This window comes from Oenanthe melanoleuca, chromosome 12, assembly GCF_029582105.1.
Source record: "Oenanthe melanoleuca isolate GR-GAL-2019-014 chromosome 12, OMel1.0, whole genome shotgun sequence".
In the NCBI taxonomy this organism is placed as follows: Eukaryota; Metazoa; Chordata; class Aves; order Passeriformes; family Muscicapidae; genus Oenanthe; species Oenanthe melanoleuca.
In genome coordinates, this window is record NC_079346.1 from 16640304 (window position 1) to 16656388 (window position 16085).

The 16085-nt window shown below is 37.1% G+C and overlaps 2 protein-coding genes across 3 annotated transcripts in view; one reads left to right on the top strand and one right to left on the bottom strand.

Moving 5' to 3' along the window:
* CENPP (centromere protein P) overlaps positions 1-16085 on the bottom strand; it is a 110603-nt gene that overhangs the window by 82467 nt on the left and 12051 nt on the right. The gene's annotated exons all lie outside the window — the stretch shown is intronic.
* On the top strand, positions 3535-15065 carry OGN (osteoglycin). The gene is made up of 7 exons (XM_056501403.1): positions 3535-3741; positions 4362-4614; positions 8640-8724; positions 10756-10914; positions 11414-11616; positions 12189-12284; positions 12590-15065. Exons 2-7 carry the CDS (start codon positions 4447-4449, stop codon positions 12758-12760), a joined length of 882 nt encoding a protein of 293 aa, XP_056357378.1. The 5' UTR covers positions 3535-3741; positions 4362-4446; the 3' UTR covers positions 12761-15065.

Consider the following 16085-nt stretch of genomic DNA (forward strand, 5'->3'; position numbering starts at 1 on the left):
CCACCTCTGAACCCTCCTTTATCCCTTTTGCTTTACAAAATGACTCTTCCATAGCACCACCTTCAGTTCTCAAACCAGTGAAGAACCAGGAGATTGCTCTCTCCCCCCTCTGCCATACTTTCAGTTCCCACAATAAATGCAACCCCATCATCATTACTGGCATTAAACTGCCTTAAAACTATTTTTATACCCTCTGTCAGGACCTCAACAAAAAGCAGAAGGGAATGATGGAGACTGAGAAGTTTCATATCACACATGTTATCAGGCTGGTGCAATAATTGTGTTTTCCTCTAGAAAACCTTTTCTATTATAATGACTCCAATCCAGAGCAGTTGGTCAACACTGTGAGGTGTTTCAATCACATTCCACACAGGAGTTATGCCAAGGAACCTCCTATAATATGTTACCTTCCACATGAAGCAGAAATATCACACACAAAAGAAAATCCAGCATTGTGTCCAGGCTTATAAATGCCCAGGAATCTTTAAAAGCTTTCCTAATTTGTCATCTCATTCTGTCCCACACAGATGTCTGGCCATAAAAAGAAGACACTGATCATTCTGTATAAGTGATTCCCAGCACCCACCATCAGCACAGGTCAGCTGAGCAATAATCCATAGTACTTTTTTCCAAGAATACTTATAAACAGTAAAACTAAATGTTAGATTCTTGCCCAGATGCTGAAGATTTAGTCATGTAGTTTGGATAATTACCATCATTTCTGTCTTGCTCTCTCATGTTTTTCCTACCTCTGCCATCTAGACCCATCCAAGCTTCTCACTTTTTCTCTCCTAAAAGATCGTTATTCTTAATTTCTAACATGACAGAAGACAACCCTGGGCAACAAATTTTATGCCTACTTTTATACCTACTAAGGGTATGCAACCCTTCTCACCCAAAGCTAAGTTTTTCTGACAGCAGAATGCAGAGACTGAAATCCAATCCCATTAACATGTCTTGGGTTCTATCCATTACAAGAAAACAAGTCTTGTGATTCCTTTGCACCTTCAGCTACATTTTATAGCCATTCAAAATTACAGGAAAATTATTACTGTTCAAATTTAAGCCACAATTCTATGTCAAGAAAATTAGGAAAAATAACCTTTTCAAAATCCTAACAGTCCAGCTGAAAGTATTTTGTGGGGAAATCACTAAGTGCAAATGAGATATCATGTGGAAATCAAAAACCACACCATGAACATATTATCAAGGCTGTCTTCAAAAACTGGAGCTCAAATGGTTAACAACGCAGCAGGTTTAGGTTTCCAGAAAAGAAACCACCTTCCAAGTACATGGATCCTTGTAACCAGAGTCCAAGCAACAGACACTTATACATCCAATTTCCAAGCACTAACAGTGCCTAGAAAGCACTCCTTGCTTGCCAGGGTATTTCCTGTGAGCTCCCCTACTGCCAATGCATATGAACAACATATTTCATCTCACATGATCTGGATATTGTGGTTATTTCCAGTCACTCTGAGCAGGAATAAAGCAGTTGAAGGAAGCAGTACTCCCCTTCCTTGTTTGCAGCCACTCATCCCATCCTTATCCTTGTGCTGATCTGAGCATCTGCTACATGTTCAGGTAAAAACTACTTTTATCTGACATTATTTGCTGATATATTTTCTTCTATCATGACAATGCAGACAAACTATGATTCAAGGTTACCACTTAATTTGGCACCATAAGCTACTTCTTGATGATATCACACCAAATGTGCTACTTAACATCTCTCTGAATGTATTTGTAAGGAAGCATTCACGAGCTTCTGAGAGGGGCCCCTATTGCAATGAGTACACACACAACAACCTTTTGTGACAAGCACACAACCAAAATCTTGTGATCCCGATGGACACAGACTTTTCACATTTTGTGCAGAAGCTGTTCCTGAAGTTGTCTAAAAATTCAGAGCCTCTTCTCCTCTTGCAGACACAAACAAGTGTTTGCTTGAATGAGGACTTCCTACATTTTCAAGGCCTCATTTATCAAGTAGTTTTCCCTCATTTTTTATGGTTGTCATATGTAAGGAAAAGATAAAGCTATTCCTAAGACATTCTACATAGCTGTGAAATCTAGGATTTCAATACTTACAAAATAAATTATCATAAGACTATAATAAGTAGATTTAATTTTATATCTTGCTTTCAGCTTCAATACTTAGTATATTTTTTCCCTTAGAATAGTTATCCTTTGATTACATTCAAGCACTGGAAACATCTGGATGCCCCAGAGACAGAGGAAATTCTAATGTGGATGTTTGGCAGAGGGGTGGCAGCTGGAAAAGGTAAGTACAAAGCAGAGCTGTGTCATTACTTCCCAGACATGCACGAAGGCAGGAGGGATGCTAAGATGGGACTGACACTGCAATTTAACCACTCTCAAACTCCTGGTGTCCTTACTGTTCCAGCAGAGTAGCATCCAATGGGATTCAGGGTCCAATTTCCATTATTATTGAGCCTCTTCCCTTCACATGTCCATTTTATCATCACAGCATTACCCTACAGCCAGCTTCAAGTCCAAACCATCACATTATTAAATTTGCTTATGAACCAAGCTACAAACATTTTTGTAAAATCCAAACTAGTTCAGAAACTGGTAGTATTATAAACCCAAAAATATTTTGGACAGTAACAGGCAGTAGTCACTCTGCAAATTTCCTACAAACATTTGGCTGCTAAACAAGACAGCATTTAAAAGAAAAACTGTGGACCTTTTGCTTAAGTTATCACCAGTATTACTCTAGGTTAAAAAAAAAAAAAAAAAAAAAAGAAAAAAAAAGGTATGACAATAAAAGAGAAATGTAAATCTGGATATTTTCCCACTAGATTTTATTGCTACATACTTTTTAAAGACTTGAGAAAGCTACTCTATAAACTTTCAAAGTTGGTCATCTGTCTCCCATTTGTGCTGACTGCCAAAAATTCATAATGAGGAAAAGGATGGGGGAGAAAGAAATGCATTACAAATCCAGAAAACTGTTGCTCATAGTTCAGATGGAAATTCTACACCTGGACAGCATGCACTGAGTTATCTATAGAACTGAAACAGAACTTTATTCAAAGCAAGTACTTTTTGTGAAACCCATTTTTCAATAAACTGTCTAATAAGTCAATTAATGAGGCATTTAGACATTGATTGTCTAAAATTCTCAAACACAAGAAATTCCAAAGAATATTTTCCCAGAACTCTTCAGACTGAAAAGCTTCCATTTCATAGGTAGGTAAAACTTCTCTAAACACATACAACTTGTAATAAAACATTTTACTATTCACAAAATGTGACTAATACAGACGTGTGTTTTGGCTCTACCCCTGTCTCAGAAAGCAGCTGCTTTGTCTCAAGGCTGAAGCATTTCACAAAATGGATAACACATGCTTTATTAGAGACCTCCAGTTTGCACAATTAATATTTGATTTACAGAAAAAGCCTTTTTTTACCACAAAGCAGGCTGCTGCCATTTTAACAAGAACACCAGAAGTAGGATGAGCTACACAGGCTTAGCAAATGTTATGCAAAGTACAACCCCCTGCTCCAGGATATTACCTCTCACCCTGGGAGAGAATGCTGCCAAAGTGTTTTTACCCCATGGAAAGCACTCTTCAGACTGTCAAACTCTGAGAGAGTATTCATTTCAAAAATTTGGATGTAATGCATAAGTTGAACCTGAAGTACATTGACAAAAGAGTAACTACAGATAAAGACATCTGGTTTTTCAGTGAAGAGCTTGGAATCTGCTAAAAGGTAAGTGGATTTTTTTTCCTAAAAGTGGATTAACTTAGACCTTAAATAAAACTGCAGTAAAGAGGAGAAAAATGCTGTGCAAAGATTTATTTTTTTTAATATTGCATGCATATTCTTAATGTTTCAAAGATCATGTTTGCAGCCTCTTCCCCTTTCCTGCCTGAAAAGAGCCCAACCTGTGTAATATTCTGAGGGTATTATCTTCTCTTGTTTAGTCTCAAATGTAAAGTAGAAGACAATGAGAGGCTACAGGTAGAGAGCACTTGGTATGAAAACTCTTATGTTGACTATAAAAGAAAATACATTTGAACCTCACATATTTTAATTAGTTCATTTACATAAAAGCCAAATATTTAGCATTAACAAAATTGTTTTGCTTTTAACAAAAATAAGCTGGGAAACAAGCAAATGCAATTAAGAGAATATGTTCCTTATTAGCTGAAAAATGTTTATTTCCCTGTTTCTTCTCATGTTAAGAACAGGTTTTATAAAGTTAAGAGTCTAATTAAAGGATATCAAGAGTTAAAAGTTGTTCCATGTTCCTTATGTGTTAGAAACCACTGCCAACAAGTCCTCTAGGCTTTAAATATTGTTTTGACGGATTGCATTTTCATTTCCAGTCCCAAAGAAAGTGTTCTCCAGAGTCCAGGCACGAGCAGATCTTCACCAGCTCACTGAAAGCCACATACATTGTTCTGGGCAAGAATGGAGACTTTGCAGGCTACTTTTTTTTTGTTTGTGTTTGTACCTTTGGTAAATCCAGCACCACCTCTACAGCAAGAATCACTACAGTTTTATGAGTATGATACAGATGTTCCAATAGGAAGCCTGACCCAACAAGATTATGAAATGCAGCCCAAGGATATCAGAAAGGTATTTTATTTCTATTTTCCTATTAATATTTTAAATTAAAATAAGTATTATGTGAAAAATGTGTTATTTGCATGCATGTGAGTTTTATGGAAAAGTCCTAAAATAACAGGGAAACATACAATGGGTTCAGACAAAGGGAAAACCACTCAAACTAAAACCACACAAATATTACCCTTACTAGAGTCTGAGTAAGCCACAGAAGGCAGGCTTGCACAAATAAGGCTAAAGCATCATTTAAACTCTGCTGTTCTTATGTGCCTGCAATCATAATTGTTTCAAGAACAGGATATATTAATTACTAGCTCAACAGTTGGAACTATGTTGTGTTAACTCAGTGAGTTTGCTTAAAAACAAGGAAGGTTTTTGTTTGTTTGGTTGGTTTTTTTTACTATTAAAGCAATAATTGGAGCCCCCCTTTTTATTGAACATAATCTGCCAGTATAGACCACAGTTCCTCTTTTGACTTGCCAAACTACCAAGTTTCTTGCCTCAGTTTTTTAGGGGTGGATAGTTTGGATTTTTTACAGCTCAACAGTCCAGCAGTCCTAAACTTCTACAGAATGTCCAGTGCTGGAGGAGTCACACATTAACACTTTGAGGGTCTTAATAAAGAAAATATCCCCTACATCTCAGTGCAGTCACCAGCATCTCCAAACAGAATATTTGTGTTGGGTGCTCCACATTCCTGCCTCTGAATTTCAATACAAAAGTAGAAGACCCAAAGCCTTTGGAGAATTAAGTGAAGTGCCAGGGACAGTTACAAACCTCACACCCCCATTCAGACCTAACCACAACACATCAATAGAGGAGATACAACACTGATCAGGGAGAACAACCAGCAGCAATTGTCCCAGGAGCAGTTGCCAAGGAAAATACCACAAATCCAAACCAAGTGGTAACAGCCCAGTATGAAATGCTCAAGGAGGGTTTCATTAATATTAACTGTACTTGTTACAATAACTTAGACTGATAAGCAAGAAAAATAAAACAGCAAAAGATAAGTAAAAAATTGCAGTCCAAATATAGAAATATCACTGTCATACACCTTTTTAATATTTCCCAGTTCTACTTAAATTACAGCTTTCCACTGTTGGCTAAAACAATCAGCTACATATTTATAGCAAAAAAACGGCTAAAGTATTTTTAAATCTGACATCTGCCACAGTGATGAAGTAACATGTTTTCATAAACCCAGGAAAAAGGGACTACATAAATTACTCCTAACTAACCAGTGACTATGCACTCAGAAGTAAGTTTTTAAAGAAAATACTAAACCTGCTAGGCACAGCATCAGATGACACTCATTAATAAATTGCTTGCAGAAGATTGCTGCTGCTTCAGTAAAGGAACAAGGAGAATACCTACATGGAAATGGTGCCAACAGATGTGCCAGAGACAAATCAAACTCCTCCTGGCAGTGCTATAAGCTGGAGGTCTTCTGAAGGCCAACAGTTCTGCTTAGGATAATTCTAGGAATGTAGTCAGTCAATATTTCCATCAGGTCAGCTCTCCATTGACATGTTTTCATTGCAAAATAATAAATGAGTTCCTTATGTGCAACAACTATATCGACACAAGTGCCAGTGTTTAAATTATGGGGTGCACAAACAGATCTTCTATTCATTTATTGCACCAGTTTACTCCCCAAATATTCCAAGTGTTAACTGGAACTGAAATGCATGCCAAATGTTTCCTCAAGCATGCCCAGTTAGAAATCTATCTTGCATACAAGTTTAACTCCTTACTGTATGCTTGAACACACAGTTAGAAAAACACTTTTACTAAAAACATCAGAAGAAATTTGTTACTATGATTATTTGAAAGCACAGCCACACCAGTCTTGAATAAAAAATTGAACAATTCAAAACACAAAATCTTAAGTTCCACAAGAGAATAGAACCACTCAATTAGATGCTGTCTCACATCTTGACTAATTTCATTGAATATAAACTACCAGACCTTTGTGTTATAAGATGAATAAATTTCTTTGCAGAAATTTGAAGATGGTTGGAGCATTTAGATGTAAAGTGTTAATGTATCTGTGCAGTAAAGTGCAAGAGGCAGGTGGAATTTAAGTATGTGAGTAGGCCAATATTCCTTCCATGCATTCCTTACATATGCAAGTAATGAACTTGTGGTTCTAATCCAAACAATTTTCTGCACTGATACTCCACAGTTAGGAATTTTCATGGCTGATCAGCAAATACTTTTTAATTTTAGGAATTTAATGGTATTCTGCAAGTTACCAATTTTAATTTTTGTGACATTTCCCACTGGCAGAGATTAGCAACACATTGCATTCTGCTAAGAAATCCCATTCAAGACTACTTTAATGGCTCAAGTAGGAGACTGTAAGAAATCTTCACCTGGGACAGATAAGCTGTGCCAGCAAATGTTATTAAATGCCCGTCAGGAGCCAAACCAGCTGCAGCCATACAAGTCCATTTGTTCCATGAGCAGTCCATGCACTCAGAAGTCTCTACTGGCACAGATACCTCAAGGTCCACATCTTCATGTGCCTAATTAATCTATCTTTGCGAGCTAACTCCTGCAGAAAGCATCTGTGACATTTGCTGTTAGAGTGTAGCTGTTGAGCTGACACCCTCAGCTTCCCTCCACCTAGCACTGCTGCCAGAATCCTACTGAGAACCTAAAACTTCCTAATTGAGAACCTAAAACTTCACTAGGACAAACCAAGCCAGCCCAAACCAGAGCCAGAGCCCGGAGAGGCAGACGCAGGAAAGAGCCAAGGGACGGATGATTCACAGGCTAGAAAGGGGTCAAAATGACAGAGGCTGGCCAAGATACTCGTTTCTCAGGCTTTATGTCAAGCCTGAGGGGTTTGTTTTGCAGAATACAAAAATTCCCACAATAAAGTATACACAAGCAACTAAATACCAGCTAAAACAAAGTATGAGAAGGAGCTTGAAAGCTCTCACTTGCACACTGCACTTGCAGATGAACCACCTGCGTGCCTGAAGGAGGGGAGAGTGGGGGGGATTAACAAAACTAAAAGGGCTGCATTTGTCAGCACTCCCAGTATGCAAGCAGCCCTCCAACAGAGCACTTGTTCCTGCCAGGGCCTGATCCTTAAACATGTTTAAAGCAAAACATCTTCCTGCTCTTTCCTGCATGTGTTTCCAATAGCCACGCAAAAAAAAAAATATATCGGCTTATTCTGTCCTACAAATATTCCCCATTAAAAAAAAATCCAAATGAATGATGGAAGCAAAAACCAACTTCCACAGTCAAACTGAAATCCCCTTAACTTTAATGCATGCAAATCATAGTATAAGCCACTGTATCCATACTGTAAATACAGTAATGACAGGTAATTCTCTAAAACTCCTCCAGTATCCAATGAAAATCTGACTACTGCTCTCTGCATCTCAAGAGGCCCTTTGTTAGCAGCCCACACCTTAAAACAGACTTACATGCAGATCATGGAAGCAAATTACTCAACTTCAACCAATACCTGCGAGGAATGTGTTTATAAACTCAGTTGTCCTGCAATGGAAAAGATGCAATGACTATCTCCAGGAGGAATTCAGAATAGCTTTAAATGCATGGACATCTCAGTCATTTTATGGAGATTATTTAGGTAAAACAACAACAAAATACAACTTATTCTCACAAGAATCCTATTGAATTTTACATTATATGCAAAATCTTGATCTTTGAAACTCTACTGTTTGTAAATACCCACCCACTTACATATTCCTTCCCACCACATAGGCTATATTTTTTATTTTGTGTCAACTGTCCTTCCCTGAAGAACTTAAGTTTTCTGAAGAGCACTGGCAGCACCTTCCCTTCATGTCTTTTGAAGTGAATAGTTGGTGTGTAAAAGTGGCAATACATCACATTAGTCATCCAATCTATAAAAGCATTTTAAAAATTAAGTGCCCTAAGGATGTATATTGTAGGAAGTTCACTTTAAAAGATGTTATTACAAATCCTGGTAATGCTCAGTGGCTTTTTGTCTGCGGTTTGTGCTTTAAAATAACAATTGCTCTCTCACAAAGGATGGAACAAACATTTCTCTTGACACTTCCCTAATGCTGCAAAGTGATGACAGCCAACTCGATGTCCCACCAACAAAGGACACAAGTAAGTTAACTGATATGAATATTGTGATGTCAAAGATATCCAAGAGAATATATTTTAATGTGCAACTCTAATGTGCAAAGGATGACAAAGGCTACAGAATTAATCTTTTCATTTATGAATGTCTTTCATATCTTCTGTGGAAAACCTTCTAACTTCTGATGAAACAGGCTGAAAAATTTAAAGGATCCTCAGGTAAACTGAATACACAAAGCATAGCTTGTAAGCCTCTCCACAGACTTGCCCAGTCATATTTGCCATTCAGATGTACCCAAGTTAAATAAGTTAGGCAAGACAACGAAGAAAACAAAATACATCCCCCAGTAAGTTCCACAGTTTAACCAAGGGCTGATGAAATATGATGTGCTTTAATTAATTCAGCAGATTTATTTGAACAATTTGCTATTCTCAAATTTACATCTGATGATCAGGGAGGTCAATGTTTAAAGTACATCAGGAACATTCTTCCCTTGCCAAAGCTTCCTACTGGCTCTGGGTACATTGTCCAGATTTCTCCTAACAAGTCCCAATGCTCTCTACACATGAAAAGGACAAAGTTCCTCTGCCAAACAGAGCAGTGAGAAAAAGAGAGACTTATTTTGTGTGTCTGTGATCTAAACTTCCAAAAATAACTAATGATTCAGTAAGACCAGTGGACTGTCAATCTCCACCAAAATGCTAATTCAAGGTTAATTATTGCCAAACAGCCCCTGTCAACAAGCCCCCATCAAAAGTTGAGCAAGCCTCCAAGAATATCAGAGCTTCTAGACAGACAAGCATAAAAACTATTGCCTTTTTTAACAGCAACAACACTGTTTGACTTCTTCCATTTCCTACACAAACATATGAAAACAAGCCATTAAATTAAAACAACAAGAGCCCAAAACACCAAATGGGGCAGAACTCTGCAGCCTAAAAACTGAGATATTCACAAAGCTAAACCTCAAGATCTTCATTCAGTTCTCTGCAGTGCTGCTGTAAGAAAAAGAATTCCTGTTACATGTACTGGGTTGGCTTCCCAGTATTGACCAGCTGCTTTTATAAATCCTCACTAGTTGTAGAGGGTCCTGTTTTGCTGTGTAGTGACAACTACCTCATGGAATGACCATGCTGTCTGCACTGCATTCACTCCAGGGTGGAAGCCAACCAAAACTCTCAAAATATAGAAAACACAGCATGAGAGACAGCAGTGGTGCTGAAACTGGATTCAAGGCCATGTTCATTATACATATTTGAGTATTGCTAGCAGAAAAGATTAGAGCAAATCAGAAGTTACTGATATTTTACTACTTTCCATGAGGAGCAGGACAAGCCACAAAGATCCCAAACTACATTACAAAAAGTTTCACTCTGCTTAAAACAACAGCTGTAAAAATCTCAAGTATAAAACTGACAGAGATTGTCCACAAGGCTCTGAGCAACCTGGTCTAGTGGAAAATGACCCTGTCTGTGGCAGGAGGTTGGAATTAGATGATCTTTAAAGTCCCTTCCAACCTAAACCATATATAATATATTAATATATATATTAAACCATATATAATATATTAATATATATAATGTAATTGCTGGAGTTTTTATCAAAAGCTTTAGACAAAACAGTAGCTAGGAACAACACAGGATATTGTGTGACCTGCCACAAATGCTCCGATGCACTTACAGTACGAAATGCATGCACTGCCAGGTGTTCCTCCTTGTGGGTTTGGGTCCAAATGAGACATTTAACATGGTCACAAACTTGCAGCTCTCACATTCACCATACTCTTAGCCAACTAAGGATTTAAGCTGAATTCAGGCCAATTAATATCATTCACATGCTCAGGTAAGAACAGAGATTATACACAGGGAAAGCGCACAGAATAAAAAGAACAAAAACACCAGAACAGTTGAGAACATTACATCTTCTCAGAACTTGATGCAAAAAGAATTTTTTAAAAACCTAACAATGGGGAATCCCAAAAGACACTAGAGAAAGCTGTATTTTGAGTAAGCAAGCTGAAGTGAGTTAATCTGTGCCTGTTCAACCCCTGCCGGCAGACCTGCCCACGTGCTTGCTGTGCGTGTGCCTGAGCGGCTCCGTGTACTGCGAGGAGATCGACATCGAGGCCGTGCCGCCCCTGCCCAAGGAAACCGCCTATCTGTACGCTCGCTTCAACAAGATCAAAAGGATTGCAGCCTCGGACTTCGCTGACATCAGTAAGTGACACCATGATTTCCATCTCTGTTCTAGAATACGAAATGGAAAGGCAAAATGGAAATGCATTTTGCACCCTGTAAACATCTTAATACTCCCAAACAATCAGGCAAAGAGCAGACTGCTGAAAATAAAATTCAGCTATGCATCCCAGCCAGTCTGAAGTGACCAGGCATTATTTTTGCTTCAAATGCTCCAGGGACAGCTCTGTCAGCTATCTCACTCCACTGCATGACAAATTCTATGAATATCTGAAATCATGTTATCTCCAAGACAAAAATAAGGATCCAGAGTATTTCCCTTTTTTATTTTTTCCAATTTAAGACCAGGAAAAAAACCCAGATGTCAATTTTACCCCTATTTTAATAGTATTTGCATTTGTAGATAACATTTTAGATGCTGCAGCCAACAGTATAACATTTAGCATATACAGCCATACACATTTTACATGCCATGTAATTATAAAGTCAATACTTAGACTTTAATTTCTTCTATGTAAAGCTACCTTGAGAAGAATTGATTTTAGTGGAAATAGAATAGAAGAAATAGAAGATGGAGCCTTTTCAAAACTTCTGCTGTTGGAAGAACTTTCTCTTGCTGAAAATCGGCTTGTAAAACTTCCTGTTCTACCTCCCAAACTAACAACATTTAATGCAAACCAAAACAGAATCAAGAGCAGAGGAATCAAAGCAAATGCTTTCAAGGTAAGGAAAAACCCAATAATTTAGGTAACCCAAGTAAACAAAATTAGGAACCAGACCATTCAGTCTGCCACCAAATTATTTTTCTGTATTTTTTGTAATCTAAGAAGTAAACTACGGTGAAGCAGCTTTCCAGCTTTTGCTTTGCTTTTAAGGCATTCTGGAATATCAGTAATTGGTGCACTCACTTGCTCATGTCCTCCATGTAGAAAAGAATTTTCTATGAAATACCTCACCTGCTTAATTTCTCTCTAACGAAAAGAAAAATTATTCAAAAATTAATGGATCAAGTACAGTTCTGAGGACCACAGAAATAATAATAAGCAATAAATATTTGAAGTACTTTATAGTGGTCTCAACTTTTATAACTGACATGTTGACACAAATTACCCAAATACAGAAGTTTTATGAATTTCTTGATATAGCAATTCAATATTCACAGCAAAAGAATTGCTTTTGTTACATCAGTTTACAGGCCACGTGATCAGAAAAAAATCACTGATGTCTTATAAACAGGTATGAGTTACTTAACCTCGAGTAATCCAGCATCAGTAACCTCTCTTTCTGTTTAACAGAAGCTCACTAATCTGGCCTACCTCTACTTAGGACACAACGCACTGGAATCTGTCCCTCTGAACTTACCAGAGAGTCTGCGCATTCTTCACCTTCAGGTATTCCCAAAGGATTTCCTTAACGTTCTCTTGGGTAACACCTCAGGAGTTACACACTTAAATCAAACTTGCTCTATTTTAGAACAGTTCCCACCACAGTTTTCCACTCCACCTCCGAATAAAACAATTTACTGTACGAATGTGTACAGCCACAAGCACCCAGAAGTTCAGAAACTGCTAATTCCCATGCAAGGATTTATTATTGGTTTCTAGGCATCAGGGATAGGAAACAGCAAAAAAGAAGCTATAATCTTTTATCAACAATGCAGGTATTCATTTACTTATAAAACCATTTTGGTTTGCAGTACAACAACATCACCACCATCACGGACGACACGTTCTGCAAGTCCAACAACACGCGCTACATCCGCACGCGCATGGACGAGATCCGCATGGAGGGCAACCCCATCGTGCTGGCCAAGCACGTCAACGCCTTCTCCTGCCTGAGGATGCTGCCCGTGGGAACCTACTACTAGCACTGCACTGCCAGGCCCAGGGCCACTCTCCCTCTGTTTACAATTCATATCCTCTCCCTTACTAATGCTCTTTCCCTCCATACCCAGGACCTTCTGCTGTGTTGCACCGTTCTCCTCTGACATAAGCATTTCAAACCAGTCACTTCAGTAGTTATGGTGTCCCTCATGCTTTCAGAATCTTTTCTGTTAATGGAAGTGTAAAAATATATGTATATGCACACACATCATCTCTGCTTTTATTTCACCACTTACTCTTTAGGTAAAAATCACACAAAACTGCTTGTTCTCATTCTTTACCAGCACTCAGAACAGCACCATATTTTACTTTCAGAAAAATGCAAAATTTTCTTTGAGCAAGCTAAAAAGGAAAAATACTTCTGCATTGTAATCTGACTCTTTTAATCTGAAATGAAATCTTTCCAGTTGACCTTCAAAGGTGTATTGGATGAAGATGCATATGGCAAAAGTTACATTTAGAAACAGAACTTCTCAAAGTTTGAATACATTAAAGTTTCATTAAAACCTTGATTTGTGATAAATGAGAAAAACTCCTTTTTAGGTTCAATACACCAAGCAACATAGCAACTGGATGTCTTAGATTTCCTTCTACTATTTTGCTTTGAAAATAACATGTTTTATTTTTACACAATGTATTTATCAGTGAAATATATATGTTTTGCTGAGCTGTTCTCACAAGAGCTGTTTTTGCAACACCAGCTTCCCATTTTAAAATGGTCTAAAGTACAGCATAATAGACTCAATAATTTAGTCATTAACTAATGATGTAGACCAAGCCTTGGTTCCACAGCTTTTCCTGACATGAAATGTGACAATATAGTTAAGAGCAAAGCTGAATTCATGTGTTTACCTGTAAATAAGTATGATTTCATCTAGATGTCAGAGCAAAGAAAGATAATTACCTTTCTACAACAATACCTCTGATCATTAAGGAAAAATCAAATCAGACTTTGAAATCAAAAAGAAAAGTTGATTCCATTATTAATCCAAAATCAGAGGTAACTTCAAGCATTTCACTCAACTACTTGAACCTATGCAGTGCATTAAAAACAGAAATTGACATGTGCAGGCCTTGACACTCAGTTCATCTAAAACTGGCCATCATTGATAAAGGGCACAATGTTTTTAATTCCACAACAGCACATTTCTGACATCCAGTTTCTCCTCTCAAATACCCACCACAGGTGTAAAGCCTCCAGACGAATGAATGCCAAAGGTGTGCTAGTTACTATTACTTTGTACTAATTTTGAAGCTAGTATAGATTCCTAATTTGTAGAAATACTTAAACATCAAATGCATGATGATGTATCACTACATCTAGAATACTGATTTAACAAGATATTTTGTATTAGTTTTATTTATCTTATTTAGCTAAGTCTTGATTTGTTAGTGCTTGTGCTTTGGGGAATTGATGTCCACTTAATTCTGAACAGATATTTTTGTCCTGAACCCATTACCCAAGAAAAACAGCAATCCCCAATATTTTCCATTTTAAGTTATTCAGTGTAACAAGAAGGACATTCCATTGTCTTAATACAGAACAAAACCAAGTCCGGCAGCAATACTTGGTTTTCATTCTTCCACATAAATCATAAGACTTTGATGTTCCCAGGTTTTTAGCAAAACATAAAAAGCAACTTCAAAGCATGTAAAAATACATTCCAATGTTAAGCCAAATTTCTATTTGGAAAAAATTAAACACATCAATTCTCTCATGTCTATTGTGATAAATGCCTAAGATGGAAAAAACACAGCTGTAAGTGTAATGTTACATAAGCAGCAGCCTCTGATCTTATTCTCATCACAAATGATTGCTACTAAAACTCTTTCAGTATTAACAGGATCAGTATATATCAGCAAAAGTGTGTCTACACAAATAAATGCATATTTTTATAATATATACACATATATAAATATTCTAACACCTACTCACTATCACACAATTAATTTCACATTTAAATATTGTATATATTTTTGAAACATACTAATTATCATCAGTAATTAATGCTCCTAACACTCTGCGAGGAAACCAAAGTAGACAAGTGGTACTTTCTGAATGCCTCATGCAGGCACCAAGCTCTCTAATGTGTTTTTATTTCACTTTCCCCATTCACAGCAAACTAATCAAAACATGAAGTGAAAAAGGCTTCAGTAGGGAGGATTTCCACCTCCTATTTGTGTGACCAGTACTTACATCAAGTTGAATGTAAACCAATCTGTTGCCTGTCACTCATTTCTCTTCTGTATTTCCAATAAAACTTGAATTTTTGTTCTTGTTTATCAGTATCAGCTTCAACAACCTGCTTTTCCAGCCTTGCCAATATGTTTCAGTTGTTCAGCCTCACAGCAGATTAAGGTTAGAAGATTATTTGCAGATGTAAATCCATTTTACAGACATCTTTATTGTGACAAAGCCCTGCCCTACAGAATACTTGGGGAACACTCCATTTGCTCCTTCAAAACCTATTTGGAATTGCCACTGATCTCAAAGCACTCAATATTACTTGAAGTACACACCGACTTCTACATTATCCATTTCTTCTCAAGTACCAAAACAGGAAAGAAAAGATAAACTACCTTTGGTGATTTTACACTACATTCTGAAGAAAGTATCAGAAACTATTTTATTTCTACATAGAAAGCTTGGCAATTTTCTTTTAAAAATAAACAGATTAATATAAAAGCTAAACCAAAGATTCACTCCCAACAGTTTTATCTCCAAAACAGGGGAGTCTAGAGAGCAGGTAGGAGGAAAAAAACCATAAATTTTTAATGTTGTGTAAGTGTGAATATTAACAGCATAGACTCTTGTGTTGGTTTTATGCATATAGTAACAACATATGTCTAATTGCATTACCACAAATGGCTAAAACCAGTACATTACAAATTCACATTCTCCTTGGCAATCTAGTTATTTGAATTGTCAGATTTGATCTTTGAACCTTTTTATTGATTCTCTTACCTGAGAAAGTCTTCCGTTTCGAAATGGAAAAATTAGCAATGCTAACAAAAATAAGAAGGCCTAAAATACTCTTCATAAACACATAGACAGTCATATTTGGTATAAATATTTTCCCAAACTGGTTTGCCTTTCACCTTCACCCTTGTCTTTGACCATAGAAATAAAACTACCTTTAGAAACAACATCTGTAATACTGACAAACTTGTCTTCAGTGAATTACCTTCACACATCTTTTAGCAATTAGTAGATAACTTCATTGTTTATACTCAACATCTGAACAAATACTTTTAAACACTGCTTATATAACAATTTGAAAATTGTCTCCAAACCTTATTCTATTTTTT

Bases quoted from the DNA above. Each gene is read 5' to 3' on its own strand.
- OGN (XM_056501403.1), top strand. From the start codon at position 4,447: ATGGAGACTTTGCAGGCTACTTTTTTTTTGTTTGTGTTTGTACCTTTG. The intron at 8,725-10,755 runs GTAAGTTAACTG...CCCTGCCGGCAG, and splicing joins CCCACCAACAAAGGACACAA to ACCTGCCCACGTGCTTGCTG. The intron at 11,617-12,188 runs GTAAGGAAAAAC...TCTGTTTAACAG, and splicing joins TCAAAGCAAATGCTTTCAAG to AAGCTCACTAATCTGGCCTA.